Here is a 21,198-nt window from a genome sequence, read left to right as displayed (position 1 = left end):
CCGCCCGCACCGCCGCCACCATGAAGAAGCAATTCAACCGCATGCGCCAGCTCGCCAACCAGACCGTGGGCAGGTGGGGACGGGATGGGACGGGATGGGATGGGATGGGATAATGGGATGGGATGGGATAATGGGATGGGATAATGGGATGGGATGGAGACGGACCCTGCCCTGCCCAGCCCTGCCCTGCCCACAGCCCCATCCCGTGCCCTGCCTGCTCCCGCCCGCCCCGCCGCACCCGCACCTGCCCGTTCCCAGCTCCCTGCCCGCTCCCTGCCGGCCCCATCGCCCTGCTCCCATGTGTCCTGCCTGCCCCACTGCCCTGATTCTGCCCCCTCCATGCCTGCCCCACTGTTCCTACTCCGTGCCTGCACTCTGGCAGCCTCACTGCCCTCATCCCACTCCCTGCCCATTCCCTGCCTGCCCCTCCTCCCTTCCTGCCCCAGTGCCCTGATGCTGCACCTGTGCCACTGCCACACTGCCTGCCCCACCGTTTCTGCTCCGTGCCTGAGCCCTGCTTGCCCCACTGGCCCTAATCCCACTCCGTGCCTGCTCCCTGCCCAACCCACAGCCCTCCTGCTCCCTGTGTGCCCCTTGCCCTGCTCCCTGTCTGAGCCCTGACACCCTCTGTCCTCACCGTGCCCCACTCCCTACCCCTGGCCCTGCTCCCCGCCCCTCTCTCTGCCCAACTCCCTGTTCTCTGCCTGTGCCACTGCCCCCGTACCCACCCCTTGCATCCTTCTTGCCCATTCCCTGCCCCCCTGCCAGTTAACCCCTGCCTGCCCGCCTACCCCTGCCCTGCCCCACTCCCTGCCCCCTTTACCCACTGCTCCCTGCCTGTCCCCCTGTCCTGCCGTCCCCTCTGCCCCGATGCTGGGGGGTGCCCCACTGCCCTGTCCCCCCAGCACCCCAGGGCGGCCCTGCTGGCCGTGGGGCCGGGGGCACCCTGGGGCTCTGGAGCCGGAGCCGTGCCCACGGGAATGCCCGCGGGAGTGCCCAGGGGAGTGCCCAGGGGAGGGCCGTGTGCGCCGGGGCACGGCCGGGCCCGGGTTTGATGGTGGCTGTTGTGTAATTCCTGGAGATTTAGCAGCGGGGGGGGCGGGAAGAGGATTTATTTATTTCCCCTTCCCATCGCGGCACCGGGGCACTGGCACAGCTGGAGCGGCGGCTCCGCATCCCCTCGGCATCGCCAGGGCTGCTGCTGGCACCGCCCGCGGCCCTCGGGCCCCCCACGGCACCGGGAGCGCTACCCCACGGCCCGAGCGGGCACGGGCCCGGATGGCAGCGGCTGAGGGGCTGCGGGAGGGCCGGGCACCTGCGGGAGGGACGGGAATGCCGGGCAGGTGCGGGAGTGCCGGGCAGGTGCGGGAGTGCCGGGAATGCACGGGAATGCCGGCAGGTGCAGGAGTGCCTGGCAGGTGCGGGAATGCCGGCAGGTACGGGAATGCCGGGCAGGTGCGGGAATGCCGGGAATGTACGGGAATGCCGGCAGGTGCGGGAATGCCGAGAATGCACGGGAATGCCGGCAGGTGCGGGAATGCCGGGCAGGGAGCGCGGCTCGGGAGCTCTGGGATCTGGTGCGGGGATCCGGCACGGCAGTGGTGTGGGAACGCCATGCAGGAGCACAGTGTGGGAATGTGCAGTGGAAATGTGGACTGTGAGCATGGGGAGTGTGTGGTGCCAGTGTGCTGTGGGAGCGTGGCACTGGGAAGGTGGCACAGGGGATGTGGCACAGGGAAGGTGGCACAGGGGAGGTGGCACAGGGAGCATGGCACTGGGAAGGTGGCATAGGGAATGTGGCACTGGGAATGTGGCCCAGGGAGGGTGGAACAGGGAATGTGGCACCGGGAATGTGGCACCGGGAAGGTGGCACAGGGAAGGTGGCACCGGGACCATGCTGCGGGAGCTCCGGGAGCCCGGCGCTGCCTCCCGTGGGGAGCGGCAGGGGGAGGCTGTTCGGGGACAGAGGGTGGGATTTTCCCGTGGCATTTGCGCCAGGCCAGGTGCCCTGTCCGGACCCTCCGAGGGGGTTGGACACGTTCCCACCCTCTGGGAATGGGGGCTGCCCGGGGGGTGTCCCAGGTCCCCCGCACAGCGTGGCAGACACGAGCCAGGCACTGCTCCCTTCCCTGGCCCAGGATGGTGCCTCTGCCAGGCCAGGGGCATCCTCCTTCCCACACAGCTGGAGCATCCTCCTTCCCACACAGCTGGAGCATCCCACAGCCCTGGGAATGGGGCCGGGCTCGGCTGAACCCCGAATAATCCTCTTAGGGGATGTGCTGGGCAGCTGGGGGCCCTGGAGGTACCCAGGGCCAGCGGGGGGATGCGGCCCCTCTGCCCTGGGACGGGGCACCTGGAGCATCCTCAGGGCTTGGCTGGAGCTTGCAGGGCATCCCTGTGCTCATCCCGGTTCTGCTGGGCCCCACGGCAGAGTCCTGAGCAGTCCAGACAGCCGGGAACCAGGAATGACAGATAGGATTAAGGAATGATAGACGAAAATAGGGAATAACAACTGAAAACAGGGAATCATAGATGGAAGTAAGGAATAATAGATGAACATAGGGAAAAAATAAAAGGAAGTGGGAAATAACACATGGAAATGTGGGATGATACATAGAAATGAGGGATGATTAACGGAACTGAGGAATAATTAATGGAAATAAGGAATAATAAATGGAAATAAGGAATAAGAGTAGAACCCTGGTGTTTTGTCTTCCTGCCAGAGGCTCACTGGGGAACAAGCACCACAACCTTTGGGGCTCTGAGGGGTGTCCCCTTCTCCCTGTCACCAAACCCCCATGGGGTCCCCCTGCAGTGCCAGAGCCTTGAGTCTGGGAATGGGGATCACCAGGATGGATCCTGTCCTGGGCTGAAGGCTGTGCTCATACGGGGGGTGTCTCCTGGGGGCACTTCAGGACAGCAGGGACAGCAGGACAGCAGGGACAGCAGGGACATCTGCCCAGCCCCACTGCAGGGTGTGCTGAGAGCTGTCCCAGCCCCTGGAGGCTTTCCCTGCTTTAGGTGGTGCAGTTTCCATGAAAAAGGGAAGGAGAGAGGGGTCTGAGGAGAAACCCCTCTCCATGGGGCAGCAGGAGCCAGAGAAGGGAGCAGCCCTTTGTCCCTGAAGGAGGTCACACAGAGGGACCGAGGGACAGGGCCAAGGTGAGCAGGAGACTCAGGGCTTGGCTCAGGATTGGGACCAGGGCCAAGGTCTGGTCAGGGCTGGGTTGTAGTTAGGGTTAAGGTAAGGCTTAGGGTCAGGCTTAGGGTTAAGGTCAAGGTTAAGACCAGGATCAGCTCAGGATAAGGATCAGAGCCAGGGAATTATTGGTCAGGGTAGGACCAAGGTCAGGGCCAGGTGAGGAAGTGGCTGTGTCCTTTTCAAATCCAGTCTGGAGCTCCATCCATGTCCCAGCTCCCCTTGGGTGCTGGAGCCAGCACGGAGCCCCTGTCCCCACTGGGAGAGCAGCAGCAGGAGCTGGAGGGGGAGACTGGAACCTCTGCTGGGCCCTGAGCAGGACGTTTATTTTATTTTGTTTTGTTTTGCATTTATTTATTTAATTTACTTTGGGTTTGGGTGGTTTTTTGTCATTTCACTTGACAGAAAGAACTGGGGATGCTCAGCCCAGCCCCACACTTGGTACCCAAACTTGGGAAGAATTCCTGTGCCAGTCCGTGAGGGGCAGGAGTATTTCTCTCCGTGGGGTGGAAAAGGGAAGGGAAGCCAAAGAGCGGCTGTAGAGCATTCTGAGGAGGTTTCCTGCGAAGTGCTTTTATCTCTGTTTGTGTTTCTCCATCCCCTGGCTGCAGGCGGTGGGGCAGTGGCACCAGGATGTCACCTCGGGCACTCGAACAGCCCTGGGAATTTCCCAGGATCGGCTCCGCGGGGATTTTTTCCCATGGGGATTAAATCGGGCGCTTGCAGGCGCCTGCAGAGCGGCACGCTGGGCTCCCCGGCGGAACAGGGGGATGAGCTCGCCGGGAATGGTGGCGGAAGCTCGGAGGGGTTGGATTTTTCCTCCTCGTCCTTTCCGAGCATCCCACGCTGTGTCCCCCACCCCGGGGGCAGCGGTGGCATTTGGGGCTGGGTGTCACCTCGGTGGCTCGCAGGGCGATGCTTTTCCAAGCCCCGGGACGGCCGCACCTCCAGGCAAAGCCTTTAAACACCGAGGGTTTTTTCCTGGTGCTGCAGGAGTACCCGGCAAGACAGAAGGACATTTTCTGCTTGCACGGAGCAAGGGCAGAGGGAGATAAAAGCACCGCCTGGGATTTTCCCAGCGGGGTTTGCGGGAGGGAACAGCACCCTGTAAATAGCTGGGCTCCCCATCTGCACTTCGGGGTGCCGGTGGCTGCTGTCAGCAGAACCCCCTGGGATTTCGGCTCTGGAGCCGGCGGATCCCGGCAGCCCCAGGGATATTTTTATCCTCCTTGCGAAGAGACAGCGCTGACAACCTGGAATATTCATGGAGCGAGCGGGCTGAGGGTTTTGTCCCTGCTCCAGCTGCCTCGGGGCTCTGCGCTCCGCAGGGGCTTCTCCAGGGCTGCTAAATCGGGATGGAAGCTCGGGGCGCGGCCCCGGGAGGGAAGCGCCGGGAGCAGAGGGCGCCGAGCATCCCGTGCCACAGCGATGCCAGCCCCGAGCTCGCCGCGGGGAGGCAGCGGGAGATGAGGACGAGAGGCTTTTCCGCCTCGCAGACTCTGTCCCCCATTTTGCTCGGCTTCCCTCGGCTTGCCCAGCTGTGGGCAGGATGGAGGGAAGCGGCTCCGGCCCTCCCTGCCTGCTCCTCGTGCTGTCCAGCCTGGCACAGCCCGGGCCTGGCCCCGCTGGGAATGTGGCACAGGGAATGTGGCACAGGGAATGTGGCACAGGGAATGTGGCACAGGGCAGCGCTGCCCGCCCCGCGGCAGTGTCCCCGGGCTGTCGCACCGTGTCCCCACGTCGCGCTGGATATCGCAGTCGGAGCCGCTTCCCGGGAGAGCTGAGCAGCGATTTGAGGATATCAATATTTGATGTTTTGCTTCTTGCCCGCTGAAAAGGCACCGGGAAAAATCCGCGGCTCCGCTGGGGCTCGGCGGGTGCCGGGTTTGAGCCGCCGGGATCCGTGTCCCCAGCGAGGCGGTGGCCGCGAGAGCTCAGGGGCGGCAGAAGGTGGGGACATCGCGGCCTTGGCTCAGAATCCAGCCTGGATCGCGGAGCCCAGCGCTTCCAGGGCTGGCGGTGACACCGGGGCGCTTCCTCCTCCCTCTGGCAAACGCCGAGGATGCCCAGTGCTCTCCCTAGGGGCTGTGGATGAGCCTCGCTCCCCAAGCTCCCCCCGGGCTTTGGGGGCTCCAGCACCCCGGGTTTTCTCGCAGGCACGGGGGAGATGGAGCAGGAGCGGGATGGAGCCGGGCCCTGTGAGGGATGTGGGACAGACCCAGCCCGGGAATCCGTGCCTCCCTCCCTGCCGGGGGAGCTGTTTTTAGGCTAGAGCAAGGAGAAATAAGGGAATCAGCGTTGGTAATTAAATAGTGATTAAATATTTCTGGGCAGGCTGCAGCGAGGGGAGGCTGGGCCGAAGGGCTGTTTGGGCAGGAGATGGAGGCTTTGTGGGCACCATGGACATGCTCTGCCTCTGGGGGTGTTTCATCCCTGCTCCTGCTGCAGATTCATCCCTGCCCCTGCTGTCCCCACAGCGGATGTGTTGCTTTCCCATTCAGAGATTAATTGCCATGAAATCCTTGCCGTGCTGGGAGTTTTGCAGGCTCAGGTCAAACCCAAGGCTGGCAGCTCCCTGTCGTGGCTGGCTGAGGCACCAGAGGGGGACGGTGGCAGGGGATACTGATGGGTGGCCCAGGCAGGCAGGGGTGGCTGGCACCAGGAGATGCTCCAGGGATGCACCGGCTCTGCTGCACCTCCCCAGGCCAAGGCTTTGGAAACTACGGATTTGTTTGGGAATCAACATAATTTGCTTGATTGGGGTTGATTTCTGCTGGCAGCAGTGAACTTGTGCAGCAGCAAAGCCCGAGCATGCCATGGCTGTGTCCCCACTCGCTGGCTTTGGCTCCCCGTGCTCACTGTCCCTTTCCCAGCTGCCTGCAGGGACAGGTCCGACTGCTGCTGGGGCAGGGCCCGGGGTTGTGCTGGGAAAAATGGCTTGGGTGGGAAGCTGGAGGGGAGGAGCAGCATTTTGTTTGCCAAAAGGAGAGAGGAAAAGCGTTGGGAGCTGGGGATGCTGGCTGTGTCCCCAGGGGGTGCTCCCTCGGGATGTGGGTAACTCATACAGAATGAAGTTTTGGGGAATTAGGGATCAGACAGGGAAATTGGGGGGTCCCTGTCCCCCTCTCTTGGGAGGCACAGGGGCCATCACCCATCCTTAGGTGGGAGTGATTGGAGCCCCTTTGCTGATCCCAGCCCACAGAACGCTGCAGCCCGGTTGTTTTCAGAGCCCAGCTCCTCCCTGGCAGGCTCCCCAGCCCGCTGCAGCATCCCGGGATGCAGGGCTGCACAGGGGGATGCTCTCCCCTGAACCACGGGGGTTCCTCACGCTGAGCATGTGCAAGGCCGGGTTTTTGTTATTCTCTTGAAATGTTGTTTTCTCCTTCCCAATCACACCTCAGAGCATGGCACGGGTTGGGATGCTGGGAGAGAGCCCTGCCCGTGGGCTGGGATGTGCAAATCCCACCCACCTCCTGGCTGGGAGAGGAGGAAACAAGGAAAAAAATCCCTTCTCCTGCACAAGTGAGGAAGTGATTCCTGAGGAGTGAGCAGCAGGGATGTGCCAGCGGTGCCTCACTCCCTGCCACCTCCCACTCCTTCAGGAGGCTAAAAATATCCTGAGCTGGGGACGGACGTTGTGGCTGTGCCCGTGGATATTTGCTGCTTTTTTCCCTGTTTGTGCTAATTCTGTGCCACTTCCAATCCTGTCTAAATGAGAGTGAAGGTGATTCCCAGAGGAGGAGGAGAAGCTGCTCAGCTCTTGCTCCTAGTGCTCCTTAGAGAAGATCTAATCAGTTTGTTTCAATAACTATTTTTTTTTAAAAATTAACATAAACAGGGTTTGTTTAACTTAAGTTTTTAAAATTTATTTTTAAACCACCTTAAATCAGGTGCTGGGACATCTTTCATGCCCAAAGCAGATTTAATGCTGTTGGTTTGGGGAAGCCCTGGCACAGGTGCCCAGAGCAGCTGGGGCTGCCCCTGGATCCCTGGCAGTGCCCAAGGCCAGGCTGGACACTGGGGCTGGAGCACCTGGGACAGTGGGAGGTGTCCCTGCCCTGGCAGGGATGGCACTGGGTGGGCTTTGAGGTCCCTTCCAACCCTTCTGGGATTCTGTGATTTGCACTTTCTGCAAGGCTTTGTGTGCACGAGCCGTGCTCGCTGTCTGACCCTTTCTCTGTGTCTGCTCCATATTTCCTCTGCTCCAACACTTCCCTCCCTGTCTCCAAGCTGAGAACCCAGCTCGGACGGCAGGAAGGGACCAGGCTCGGGCAGTGAAGGTGGTGTTTGCAGGACGGCAGCACCAAGCTCTCGCTGTCTCCTGCCGAACCTTTAGGGAGCGATTGGCTGAATGACAGCTCAAATTGACAGAGCTCGTTTTTCCAAGTGAAAGGATGCACTGAAGTTGTTAAAAACCCTGGGAAAAAGAGCAAATGGTCCGGATGTGATGGTTTAAATGAGCCTGAGCAGCTGTGGTGACCCTGGGCTCTGGTTGCTGCGGGTCCAGGGGCCGAGGACGGCGCGGGTTTGTGTCTCCTGCATCCCGGCGCTCCTCCCTGGGGAAGGCGGCGGCTGCCACGGGCTCTGGAGCGGTAAATCCGTCTCCAGTGAGCAGCAGAAGGGCTCTGGCCGGGCCCTGGGCAGCAGCTGCCGCCTCCATCCCGTGGCTGCCCCCGTGCGAGGAGGCTGAGCCGGGCGGGCTCCGCAGGGAGCGCAGCCCAGCGCAGCCACAGCGCCTCTCTCCGAGCACTGCCCGCTTCCTCCTGGGAATCTGAATCCCTGTTTTCCTGGCAATAACGGAAAAGTAAGGGAGAGATGGGAGGCAGGCCCTGGTTGGTGTGGTACCTGGCAGTGGGCCGTGGAGATGCTCCACCAGTTCCTTCCTGAGGAGATCAGGCATGGCTGGTGGGAGCAGAGATCCTTAAATCCCCCCTGCATCCCAAAGGAAAAGCACATCCCTGCTCCATGATGTGCAGGGGTGCTGCTGCCTGTCCCACAGCCTTCACCCATGGCTCCTCTCCTCTCTTGTCCCGCAGAGCCGAGAAGACCGAGGTGTTGAGCGAGGATCTGCTGCAGGTGAGGCTCCCCCGGAGCCATCCCGGGGTGTCTTTGGGTGCCTGGGCACTTCCCGGGGGGGCTGCACCCATCAGCAGCTCCCTGGGGGTGCCACAGCATCCCAGCGACCCCAGGTGATGGGAACCCTGGTGATGGGTGATGGGATCCTGGATGATGGGATCCCTGGGTGATGGGATCTCTGGTGATGGGATACTCCAGTGATGGGATCCCTGGTGATGGGATCCCTGGTGATGGGCTCCCTGGTGATGGGATCTCTGGTGATGGGATACTCCAGTGATGGGATCCCTGGTGATGGGATACTCCAGTGATGGGATCCCTGGTGATGGGATACTCCAGTGATGGGATCCCTGGTGAGGGATCCGGGGATCAGGGGGATCCGGGGATCCGGTGGGAATGCAGCTCCTGTCTCTCTGCAGAAGAAGCTGCCACTGACGACGCTGGCGCAGTGTCTGATGGAGGGGTCGGCCGTGCTGGGGGATGACTCCCTGCTGGGGTAAGGGGGGCTGGGGCTGGCCGGGCCTGGGATGTGCTGGGAATGCTCTGGGAATGTGCTGGGATGTGCCGGGATGGGCTGGGATGGGATGGGATGTGCTGGGAATGCTCTGGAAATGCACTGGGGATGCGCTGGGAATGCTCTGGGAATGCTCTGGGGATGCTCTGGGGATGCACTGGGAATGCTCTGGGAATGTGCTGGGATGTGCCGGGATGGGCTGGGATGGGATGGGATGTGCTGGGAATGCTCTGGAAATGCACTGGGGATGCGCTGGGAATGCTCTGGGAATGCTCTGGGATGTGCTGGGAATGTGCTGGGATGTGCTGGGAATGCTCTGGGAATGCTCTGGGAATGCTGCTGCTCCTTGTCTCCGGTGCCACATAATGGGGATTCACTGCTGTGTGGATCTTGGTAATTAATTCTTCTCCTCCTTGTATGGGCTGGGGTCCTGTGATCATACAGTGTAATCTGCCTATATCGACATTTGTATTTATTTTTATATCGATTTTTATGCATGTTATATATTTATATTTGAGTTACTACTATTTATATACTTACACGTGGCTTATCCATATTAATGTATTTATATTTGTACATTTTATATATTTCTGTATTATAATTTATATAGTTACATATGTTTTACAAATATTTATATGTGATTTGTTATTTATATTTTTTATATTTATATTTATTTATATAGATATTTAAATACAATTTAAATTCATACAATTTCAGACTGCCCTACACAACACAATACTAATATATAACACAATAATATAGCTAAATATGTCACAATATAATAATATAATCCTTTAGTTATTATTACATCATTATAAGTGCAGTACTGAGGGAATGAGCTTTCCTGGCACCCCGGTGCCCACGGTGCCCTGGCTGCCGCCCTCCTCCTGCCAGCGCCGCTCCTGGTGCCCGGGGTGGGTGCCCTGTCCCCGGGTGCAGCGCGGTCCCCGCTGTCCCCAGCCGTGCCTGTCCCTGCAGGAAGATGCTGCGGCTGTGCGGGGAGGCCGAGGACAAGCTGGCGCAGGAGCTCATCCACTTCGAGCTGCAGGTGGAGCGGGACGTCATCGAGCCGCTCTTCGTGCTGGCTGAGGTGAGCCGCGGCTCCCCAGAGCCCTTCCTGCCCCCACCCAGCTCCCAGGAGTTTGGGTGCCCCCGGAGCTGGGGCTCGTTCCGGGTGGGACACCCAGCGGGGCCGTCTCCCTGAGGATGCGGCGTTAGGGAGCTGCATCCTCGCCCGCCCAGCCCAAAGCCCCGGGCTGTGACCGTCCCCGGACACCTCTCCAGGGCCGTCACCTCCTCCCGTTCCCTGTGCTGCTGCAGGTGGAAATCCCAAATATCCAAAAGCAGAGGAAGCACTTGGCGAAGCTCGTGCTGGACATGGACTCCTCCAGGACGAGGTAGGAAGTGCTTTGTAAGAAACAAACGCTCCCAACCATGGGTGGCTCCCAGCAGAGCAGCTCCTGGCCCCTGGCACCGCAGCTCCCGTGGCACGAGGAGCCCTGGCTGAGCCTCTGGGGGCTTGAGTGAGCTCTGCAATGAGCCACCATTTCTGCTCCTGTCCGCAGAACCCACGGATTCCTTTTCCTTGCCTGCCCTCTGTGGCAAAAGTGTAATTTTTTTCTGGCAGAAAGGGTGACTTTGTACTTTTTCCCCTGTCTTGAGGAGGTCTGGTGCAGGGAGCCGGGTGCTCCTGCCCCTGCAGTGGCACCGAGGGGAGCGGGGATGATTCAGGATTGTCCCATGGCACCACTGAGTCGTCCAAGCCCCCACTCCTGCATGTCCTGGGAGAGGTCTGAGAGGTGTCCACAGTCCCCAGCATCACGCCCAGGCTCTCCCATCCCCTTCCCCTCTCTTCCCACCTGGACGCGGCTCCTTATCCTGCTGAAAAGAATTCCTTCCCTGCCGTGTGCAGTGCTGTGGGGATGGGCGTGGGAGTGGGGCTAAATCCCAGCTGGACTGGGATCATCTCGGTGCTGCTCAGCCCTGCGGACCGCGGTGGCCCTGGGGTGTGGTCACGGCTCCGGCCGTCGCTGTCCCTCCCGCAGGTGGCAGCAGTCGGTGAAGTCCTCGGGTCTGGCCAGCAACCTGCAGCCCTCGGGGGCCAAAGCCGACGCTCTCAGGGAGGAGATGGAGGAGGCGGCCAACAGAGTGGAGATCTGCAGGGTACGGGCTCCCCCTGGCCGGGGGGTCTGGGGGCTCCCCGACTCTGGGCAGAGCTGCAGCCGCTCCTCTCAGCCCGCCCTGCCCCTTCCTTCCCCCCGTGCTGCCCCTCCTCTGGCTGGGGTGATGCTCCCCAGACAAGCAGGACGTCCCCGGCTGCTCCATCCCCATCCTCCACATCCCCCGGTGCTGGAGGGGCTCCCACTCCCTGGGAACCCATCCTGGCAGAGCTCAGCCCTGGCCTCATCCAGCCCTGGCTTCATCCAGCCCTGGGTTCATGCAGCCCTGGCACTGGCACAGACATTTCTCCACCTTCTCTGGGTTGATTTCTGCCATTTTCCAGCACTAAGAGGGACTTTCACCCCCTTCCCTGGGAATCCCAGTCTCCCTTCTTTGTGCCCTTTGGGGGGACCTGGGCCTTGCTCAGGCTGCAGTGGGGGAGGCCCCTGAGTTCCCCTGACACACCAACCTCAACCCTGTGCCACTCTGGCTCCTGCTGGGACCAAGCTGCTCCTGCTGGTGGCTCGGGCAGGGCCCTGGTGGTGGCACTGGGGCAGCAGGACCAGCTGTGACAGATCCTCTGCCCCCGCAGGACCAGCTCTCGGCTGACATGTACAATTTCGTGGCCAAAGAAGTCGACTATGCAAACTATTTTCAAACGGTAAGTGCCACCCCCCCAGGGCTGTCCCTGTCCCAGCAGCGTGTGACCCCGGTGCCGTGTCCCCGCAGCTGATCGAGGTGCAGGCCGAGTACCACCGCAAATCCCTGGCGCTCCTGCAGAACTTCCTGCCACAGATCAAAGCCCAGCAGGGTGAGTGCCCGCGGGTCTGTCCCTGCCTGTGCCACCGAGGGCCTGTGACAGACTGTGACCCCGCAGGGACAGCTGAGCACCCTCCCTTTGCTTGTCCTGCCTGCATCCCATCCCATCTCATCCCATCCCATCTCATCCCATCCCATCTCATCCCATCCCATCCCATCCCATCCCATCCCATCCCATCCCATCCCATCCCATCCCATCCCAACTCATCCCATCCCATCTCATCCCATCCCATCTCATCCCATCCCATCCCATCCCATCCCATCCCATCCCATCCCATCCCATCCCATCCCCCTCGGCTGGGGCAGGGTCCATCTGCATGGAGAGGGAGCCTGGCCCAGTGTGCTGAGGGTGGGCAGGCCCTGGCGCAGTGCCCAGAGCAGCTGTGGCTGCCCCTGGATCCCTGGCAGTGCCCCTGGATGGGGTTTGGAGCACCTGGGACAGTGGGAGGTGTCCCTGTCATGGCAGGGGTGGCACTGGGTCCTCTCCACCCCAAACCCTTCTGGGATTCTGTGGAAATCCCCACCGAGTGCAGCTGGAATCCCATCACTGAGGGGGTTTGGGGGGGTCTCTCTGGGGGTGCAGCATCCAGGGGCTCTGGGTGGGAGCCCGAGTTTGGGGTGAGCCCCAGGCAATGGCCCCAAAGCAGCTCCTTCCTGGGCCAGGGCTCCTGGTGCTGCTGTCACTGCAGCAGGGCATGGAGGGGTTCCTATTTCATTTTTCTCTCTATTCCACAAAATATTCCTGCCTTAAACCATGATGGAAGGAGGGGAGAATATTGCAAAGGTTGGCCTGTCGTTACCCCTGTGGAAAATGTTATCCAGCTCCTCTGAGATCCTGTGATGGCTGGAAAAGGCCAGAGCTGCAGGGTCCTGTTCTAACAACACCCGTACAGAGTATTTTACTGCCAAAACTGTGACCCAAGGGCCTTTTGGGGAGGGGCTGCTGGATCAGGCACCACCCTCCCTCTCCTCTGCCCCCTCTGCCCGTCACAGAGGCGTGGATGGAGAAGCCCTCCTTTGGGAAGCCCCTGGAGGAGCACCTGGCTGTCAGCGGGCGGGAGATCGCCTTCCCCGTGGAGGCCTGCGTCACCATGCTGCTGGAGTGTGGCATGCAGGAGGAGGTGGGTCCTGCTGGATTTGGGGATGCAGGAGGAGGTGGGTCCTGCTGGATTTGGGGATGCAGGAGGAGGTGGGTCCTGCTGGATTTGGGGATGCAGGAGGAGGTGGGTCCTGCTGGATTTGGGGGGATGCAGGAGGAGGTGAGTCCTGCTGGATTTGGGGATGCAGGAGGAGGTGGATCCTACTGGATTTGGGGATGTAGGAGGAGGTGGGTCCTACTGGATTTGGGGATGCACGAGGAGGTGGGTCCTACTGGGATGGGGGATACAGGAGGAGGTGAGTCCTGCTGGATTTGGGGATGCAGGAGGTGGGTTGGTCCTGCTGGATTTGGGGATGCAGGAGGAGGTGGATCCTACTGGATTTGGGGATGCAGGAGGAGGTGGATCCTACTGGATTTGGGGATGCAGGAGGAGGTGGATCCTACTGGATTTGGGGATGCAGGAGGAGGTGGATCCTACTGGATTTGGGGATGCAGGAGGAGGTGGATCCTACTGGATTTGGGGATGCAGGAGGAGGTGGATCCTACTGGATTTGGGGATGCAGGAGGAGGTGGGTGGGTTCCTGTTGGATTCGGGGGATGCAGTAGGACGTGGGTCCCATGACTCTTGCTGGCACAATGGAAGGCGTCACAGGTGTCCCCAGAGCCAGGGTGAGGAGCTGGGGGGCTCCAGGGACGTGCCCAGCCCCAAGCCCTGTCCGTGTTCTCTGCCCAGGGTCTTTTCCGAGTGGCTCCCTCGGCCTCCAAGCTGAAGAAGCTCAAGGCTGCCCTGGACTGCTGCGTGGTGGATGTGCAGGAGTACTCAGCTGACCCCCATGCCATCGCAGGTGGGGCTCCTCGGGGCGGGTGGCCCATCCAGGCACCCCCCAAGGACACCCTGAGGGGGATCAGTGGCACCAAGCCCAGCTGGAGACCAGGAACCAGTGGTGCAGTCCAGGGCTTGATGCTGGGTCTGATTTTGTTCAATTAATTTTGTCATTAATTAATGGCCTGGCTAACAGAGGAGGGTGTCCCCTCAGTGAGCGAGCAGGTGACACAAACTGGGGACAGTGGCTGCCCCAGGGAGGTGCTGCCATGCAGGGGGAAGGTGCTCGGAGGGGCTGCAGGGTGGCACAGGGGGTGCCACAGGCTGCTCCAAGTCGGGGACACTCAGGGGGCTGTGGGGGGGAAGGCTTGGGGGGGGATTTGGGTCCAAGTGCCCAGGAGCAAAACCGCTTGGTGCCCAACAGCCGGTGCCACCTGCAGTGCCAATCCCTGTGTCCCCTGTGTGCCACAGGAGCCCTCAAGTCCTACCTGCGGGAGCTGCCTGAGCCCCTGATGACGTTTGAGCTGTACGAGGAGTGGATCCAGGCCTCCAAGTGAGTCTGGGCCGTCCCCCCGTTCCTCCTGGCACGGCAGGGACAGCCTGGGTCCCCAGGGTGCTTTGGGCTTTTTCTGGCACGGTTCACAGCATTTGGGATTTTTCCTCTGGGCTCTGAGAGCCATGGAGTGGGGAGAGGAAATCCAAAGGGATTCCTTCTCCCTGGGACGGGTTTTGGGACTTCATTTACTTCCATAATGTTGGTGGCAGCCTGGGGGTCTCACAGGGTCCCCAGGGGTGGGGCTGGCGGGGTCCACAGGCCCAGGGCAGGGTGGGGAGGGGGGATAAACCCCTCTCCCCTCTCCCTGCAGCATCCCGGAGCAGGAGAAACGGCTGCAGGCTCTCTGGAACGCCTGCGAGAAGCTGCCCAAAGCCAACTACAACAACATCAGGTGGGCCTGGGGCCAGCAGGACATGGGGAGGGGACACAGAGGGTGTGGCCCGTGCACTGACCCCTTTGGGATTCCAGGTACGTGATTAAATTCCTGGCCAAGCTGACCGAGTACCAGGATATGAACAAAATGACCCCGAGCAACGTGGCCATCGTGCTGGGACCCAACCTGCTGTGGCCACAGGCCGAGGGGTGAGCCTGGGTGAGGGGCAGATCCCGCTGGGAGCGCTGCTGGGAGCCCTGCTGGGAACCCTGCTGGGAACCCTGCTAGGAATCCTGCTAGGAGCCCTGCTGGGTGAGGGCTGAGGGGCAGATCCCGCTGGGAACCCTGCTGGGAATCCTGCTGGGAATCCTGCTGGGTGAGGGCTGAGGGGCAGATCCCGCTGGGAACCCTGCTGGGAGCCCTGCTGGGAATCCTTCTGGGAATCCTGCTAGGAGACCTGCTGGGGGCTCTGCTGGGAATCCTGCTGGGGCCCTGCAGAGAAAACTGCTGGGAAAACTGCTGGGACAGCTGCTGGGAATCCTGCTGGATGAGGGCTGAGGGGCAGATCCCACTGGGAACCCTGCTGGGAATCTCACTGGGCAAACTGCTGGGAAAACTGCTGGGTGAGCCCTGAGGGGCAGATCCCTCTGGGAACACTGCTGGGAATCCTGCTGTAATCCCTCTGGGAATCCTGCTGTAATCCCGCTGAGGCCCTGCTGGCCGGGGGGGTTGCTGATCTGCCCCCCCCCGCAGGAACATGACGGAGATGATGACGACGCTGTCGCTGCAGATCGTGGGCATCATCGAGCCGCTCATCCAGCACGCAGACTGGTTCTTCCCGGGAGGTAGGGCGTGCCCGCGGCCCCGGGGACAGCGGGGCTTCCCGGCACCTCCCGGGGAGGGGGCTCAGGGCTCCCACGATCGGTTCTGCCAGCCCCTGTGCTTGCAGGAGCTCGGGCAGGGCTCTGGCCAGACCCAGATACACCAGCACCCCCTGAGCCCATCCCCGCAGTGCCAGCACCCCCAGCCCCCCCTCCCTGAGCTCACCCCTCCCAACACCCTCTGCCCCCCCAGACATCGAGTTCAACGTGACGGGGAACTACGGCAGCCCCCTGCACGTGAACCACAACGCCAACTACAGCTCCATGCCCTCGCCGGACATGGAGCACGGCGAGCGCCGGCAGCACGAGCAGGCCCGGCGGCCCCTCAGCGTGGCCACCGACAACATGATGCTGGAGTTCTGCAAGAAGGACGGGTAGGGAGCCTGCCGGGCTCGGCACAGCGAGGGGGCGGCTCTGACACCCGCCCGGGCAGCAGGAGAGGATGCTCAGCTCACCGTGGGGCGGGTGGCACTGAGCTGGTGGAGGTTGGGTGGTCCCAGGGTGCAGGGAGCCCCTGCTTTCCGTGCCAGGCTCTTGGGGGTGCTCAGGTGAACCCAGGGCTCCGTGCCTGCCCCCAGCCCATGGCAGGTGGGAGTGGGGTGGCCCCTGGGGTGGCACTGGGGCCGTGCCATGCCAGAGACAGGTGTCCTGGTGTCCTCAAGGTGTGCAGCATGTGCTCCAGGGGAAAGCTCCTCATTCCCAGCCTGTGCATGTCCCCCCTCCACCACACCTCACAGGGACCTCAAAGAATCCTGAAAACACCCGGGACTCTGCCCATCCCAAGAGGTCCCCATTTCCAGAAGGTATCCCAAGCTGTCCCACCACTGGCACAGCCTCAGCCCCCTGCCCCTTCTCTCGAAGCCCCTCGGCCCCACAGCCCCTTTGCCCAGCAGTGACCTCTGTTCCTGTGCACTGTGCAGTTTTAGGGATTTCACATTAATAATGGTTTGTTTCTGCCCATGCAGCCTTAGGAAAATCCAAAGGTACTGTATCCTCTGCAGGCTGCTGGGAGGGTGCTGGGAGGGTGCTGGTGCCTGCTGCTTCTTGGGAAGGGAGAGGTGGCTGGTAGGTGACACAAACCCATCCCACGCTGCCACCCCTGCCCCACTGCCCTGTAGTTTCATTCCCAGCAGTTTCCCGGCGGAAGAGGCGTTTTTAGGGACCCCGAAGGAGTGGCGGGAAGGTGCTGGCGGTGCCCTCCCGCCGGGCGGGTGCTGACCCCCGTCTCTGTGTCCCCAGCATGGGCGTCAGGGTGATGGACACCTCGTGGGTGGCTCGCCGAGGCACCTCAGCGGGGCGCAAGGCGGCCTCGGCCCCCCCGGCCGCGCAGCCCCCGGCCCCGCCCGCCGAGCTGCCCCCCACGCCCCACTCGCCCATCCCCGAGCAGTCGCCGGAGATTTCAGCAACGCCCTCCCCGCCTCCCACCAGCTTCGGCTTCCCCCCGGCAGCCGAGCGGACAAGGTAAGGCCAGCGGTACCTCCTGTCCCCGAGCCGGGCACCTCCCCGCGAGTGGGGCCAGCAGGAAAAACCTCAGCAGAGAGGATGCTCAGCGTCCCGGGAGAGGAGCAGGGTCCCGGGGTAGCAGGAGAGGATGCTCAGCATCCCGGGAGAGGAGCAGGGTCCCGGGGTAGCAGGAGAGGATGCTCAGCATCCCGGGAGAGGAGCAGGGTCCCGGGGCAGCAGGAGAGGAGCAGAGCCCGCGGCAGCAGGAGAGGATGCTCAGCATCCCGAGAGAGGAGCAGGGTCCCGGAGCAGCAGGAGAGGATGCTCAGCATCCCCGCAGCCACCAGCACATCCCCATCCTGCCATTCCCATGAGAACCGTGCTGCCTCCAGGGGTTTTCCTGAGGGCCCCTGGCCTGGGTGCCACTGGGCTCTGGTGGAATTCGGGCTGGAGGTGCTGCAGGAAGGTGCAGAGAAAGCCCTCAGGGAGCCCAGCGCCCTCTGAGACCTTCGTCTGCCCAGGGTGTGAGCCCGACTTTAATCCGCCCAGCCCATGTGGGAGAAAGCGCCTGAATCGCACTTTTCTGCCCCAAAAGGGAAGCAGAGCCGGGCCGGGGCGCTCACACCTGGGGAGGGGCAGCCCCGGGAGGGTCATGCCGTGGGACGAGCCGGGTGGCTCGGCACCCCGAGAGCTCCCGCGCCGCTCCCCCGCGCCCGCCAAGGCTTCCGCTCCTTTATGAACCCCCCCTCGCTTTCGTGCTGCCTCTGCCGCTTTTTACGGTGCTTCTGTGCCTTTGCAGCAGGGCTGGCCCGGCAGCCGCCTGGCGCAGCTGGGGACCCCCGCCCCGGGGACCCCCAGAGCCCGCTCTGGCCGCAGCCGCTGTGGCCGGGCCGTGGCCGCAGCCCCCCCCGGCCCCGCTGCCCGCCCTCCCCTGCTCCCTGCGCTGCCCCCCCCGGCCCCGTGGCACTGTCCCCCCTGTCCCCGTGGCTCTGCCTGCCCCCCGTGCCCCGGGGCAGCCGCAGGACTCGGCCCCCCGAGGTAACCCTGGGCCCGGGGGGGCTGGGGGGCACCGCCCGGGGGGACCCTGGGCCCGGGGGGGCACGAGCGGCGGGGTGAGGGACCCCGGGGGGCTGGAGGGGGACAGCGGGTGCGGGGCGCTGGGTGCGGGAAGGAGCTCACGGCTCTGCCTCTTCTTCTTCTTCCGCTGTTTGTTTTCAATTTTCTTTTTATTGTTACGGCTTATCTTCTACGTTCTCCTTTAATTTGATTTTTTTTGTTTTATTTTTGTTTTATTTTTAACAATATTTTTCATTATTTTTGAGTTTTCTTTACTTTGTTAATTTTTCGTTCATCATTTAATTCCCTTGTATTTTTTGTTTTATTTCAAATTCTTTGAATGTTTAATCTTTGTTTTTCATTGTCTTAATTCTATTTTTCACTTATTTTAATTTAATTTAACTTCAAATTTTACTTTTATTTTTTTATTCTTTGCCTTTATATGCTGGAAACTTTTCCTTTCCTCTCCTCTCCTCTCCTCTCCTCTCCTCTCCTCCCCTTTCCCTTTGCGGAGGTTTTTTTCCTTCTTCTTCCTTTCTCTTCCGTTTCTTTTTCCCCCTTTTTTCCCCCCCTTTTCCTTTCCTTTTTCCCATTTCTCGAGGTTTTTTCTTTCTTTTTTTTTTTTTCCCTTTTCCTTCCATCTATCTTCTCCTGTTCTTTCCCTTCCCCGTTCTCTCTCCCGTGCCCGTTCCGTGCCCCGTGCCCCCTCCCCAGCACTTTCAAGCCCCCGGAGCTGTCCCCGGGGCCGCCCCCCGCCCCCGCGGCCGAGCAGAGCCCGCACTCGCTGCGCAAAGGTAGGAGCGGGGCGCGGGGGGGCTGCGGGTCCCCGCGGGTGGCCCGGCCCTGACGCCGTGTCCCTGTCGCTGTCTCTGTCCCGCAGGGGCCAAGAAGCTGGCGCCCATCCCGTCCCCGGCCAGCCTGTCCCCCCCCCCCCCCCCCCCCCCCCCCCCAGCCCCCGGAGCCGCCCCGCCTGGACACCGCGGGCCCCGGGGACGGCGCGCTCACAGGTAACCCCCACGGGGGGGGGCTCCCGGGGGGGTGGCGGGGTCCCCCAGGACGGGGACAATGGCCCTGAGGAGGCAGGAGTGTGCCCTGGGAGGTCCCCAGGGAGGTGGCACCCTCCCCGCACAGGTGGAACTGTCCCTTGGAAGGCAAAACTGTGCCCTGGAAGGTGGTGGTGTCCCCAGGAGGGTGACGATGTCCCTGGAAAGGCAGAATGTCCCCAGGAAGTTGGTGATGTCCCCAGCAGGGTGACGATGTCCCTGGAAAGGCAGAATGTCACCAGGAGGTTGGTGATGTCCTCAGGAAGGTGACAATAGCCATGTACTCAGGAATGTGGTGATGCCCCTGGAAAAGAGGAGCTGTCCCCAGGACGGTGGTGATGAGCCCAGGGAGGTGACAGTGCATCGGGAAGCTGGCTATGTCCCCTGCGAGGTGGCAGTGTCACCAGGAATGTGCCATCCCCGGGAGCTGTGCTGCTGTCCCTGCTGCTCCGCCCGCCCTGGCCCTGGGCTCTGTTGGTGCCGTGTCCCCCGGGGTCCCTGCTGCAGGGGGACAGCCAGGGCGATGCTTGGGAAGTGCAGGTGGCATTGGGGACCACGGAGAACACAGAGGCTGGGGGATGTCCCAGTGTCCCTTCTGCACGGTCTGGCAGGACTCCAGGCTCTGTCCCTGCGTGCCTGTCCTGCCTGTGAGGTGTGGGACAGCCCGGGTGGCAGCGAGGGGCTGGTCACGGTGTCCCCAGGGGCTGCCACCTGCCTTTGGGTGGCACTGGCACCGGTGTGGTGCCACCCTGGCATGGATGCAGCCCTGACATCACACCTGGCATCACCCCTGGCTCAGGCACAGCTCCCCAGTGCCACTGTGGGACAAGATCCCTGAGCCACATCCTGAGCAACATCCCTGAGAAATGTCCCTGGGCAACATCCCTGAAAAAATATCCCTGGGCAATGTCCCTGGGCAATATACCTGAGCATTGTCCCTGGGCAATGTCCCTGGGAAATGTCCCTGAGCAATGTCTCTGGGCAACATCCCTGGGAAATGGTCCCCTGGGCAATGTCCCTGGGCGATGTCCCTGGGCAATGTCCCTGAGCTGGCAGGAGTGGCGGAGGTGCTTCTTCTGTCTGAGGGGGTTGCTCTGCTCTCAGCAAGGGACACGGCGACACCACCTGCCGGTGGCTGTGGTCACCTTGTCACTTCACACGTGCAGCCTCACCCTGCGGGTCCCCTGGGAGAGGGGACAGCGGTGTCACCTGCGCTCGGTGGGACACGAGCAGTGTGTGGGGACAGCTGGCGTCACCGCCCTGACTCGGGTGGGGTGCACAGAGCAGAGGGCGGTGGTGACACCCCTGGTGGTGGCACTAGCACGGTGCCAGCCCGGCGGGTGTCCCCATCACTGTGCCCTCCCGCAGGTCTGCTCCGTTTTGAGGTCCCCTCCCTCCACGTGTCCCCGGATGCCGCCCTGTGCCGGGACCCGCCCGAGGCAGCTCAGAGACTCTCGGGGCCGAGCCTGACCCCGCGGCAGGAGGAGGAGGAGGAGGAGGAATCGGAGAGCACAGCCCTATGACAGTGTCCCTGTCCCCAGGCTCATCCGTGCGGCACCCAGGGGCCAGCACCGGCCACCGGCACCGAGGGCCACGGGCCACCTTGGGTGGCAAAGCGCCCGGTTTGGGGGCGGCCGCTGTTCTTTAGTTCATTTTTGTTCGCCTTATCCAGACTTTGCCTTCGAACCGGGTGCCTGCCCCCCGCCCCGCAGCACCCACGACCCTGGGGCGATGCCACCACGTCCTCCGTGCCCCGAGGCGGGTGCCACTGGGTGCTGGCCAGGTGACAAGGAGCTCGCCGGCGCTTTGCAGTGGGATTTCCTTTCTTCGGCTTCTTCCCCCTCCGCTTGTTTGGGAGCAGGATGGGACCTGACCAGCAATAACCTGGGGATGCAGGACGTGCCCCCCCGGCTCTCGGGGTGCTGGCGGGGGAGGCGCACGTCCCTCGGCACCCGCTGTCCCCGGGGGTTGGTGGCTTTGGTCGTGCATGCACAGACAAATTAACCTTTTATCCTTTCCAGAGAGAGCAGATCTGTATATATATATCGGCAGAGATATATATATATATATTCTATATTTGTATAGAGAGAGAGAAACTATAGAGAGATTTGTTTTATGTGGAGCCATTCCCGCCCGGCCGGGGCGAGAGGGAGGATGGA

The 21,198-nt window shown here is 61.9% G+C and overlaps 1 protein-coding gene across 1 annotated transcript; it reads left to right on the top strand.

Annotated features, from left to right (window-relative positions):
• Positions 1-20: 20 nt before the first annotated feature.
• On the top strand, positions 21-20,906 carry ARHGAP44 (Rho GTPase activating protein 44). The gene is made up of 18 exons (XM_041468637.1): positions 21-73; positions 8,236-8,304; positions 8,631-8,768; positions 9,765-9,876; positions 10,107-10,183; positions 10,832-10,949; positions 11,539-11,607; positions 11,676-11,757; positions 12,759-12,886; positions 13,598-13,709; positions 14,159-14,240; positions 14,554-14,634; positions 14,712-14,825; positions 15,370-15,461; positions 15,691-15,871; positions 16,463-16,480; positions 16,737-16,958; positions 20,408-20,906. Exons 1-18 carry the CDS (start codon positions 21-23, stop codon positions 20,421-20,423), a joined length of 1,764 nt encoding a protein of 587 aa, XP_041324571.1. The 3' UTR covers positions 20,424-20,906.
• The last annotated feature ends 292 nt before the right edge of the window (positions 20,907-21,198 follow it).

Source organism: Pyrgilauda ruficollis, unplaced genomic scaffold (assembly GCF_017590135.1).
Source record: "Pyrgilauda ruficollis isolate IOZ18807 unplaced genomic scaffold, ASM1759013v1 scaffold222, whole genome shotgun sequence".
NCBI lineage: Eukaryota > Metazoa > Chordata > Aves > Passeriformes > Passeridae > Pyrgilauda > Pyrgilauda ruficollis.
This window is presented reverse-complemented; position numbering and strand designations above follow the sequence as displayed.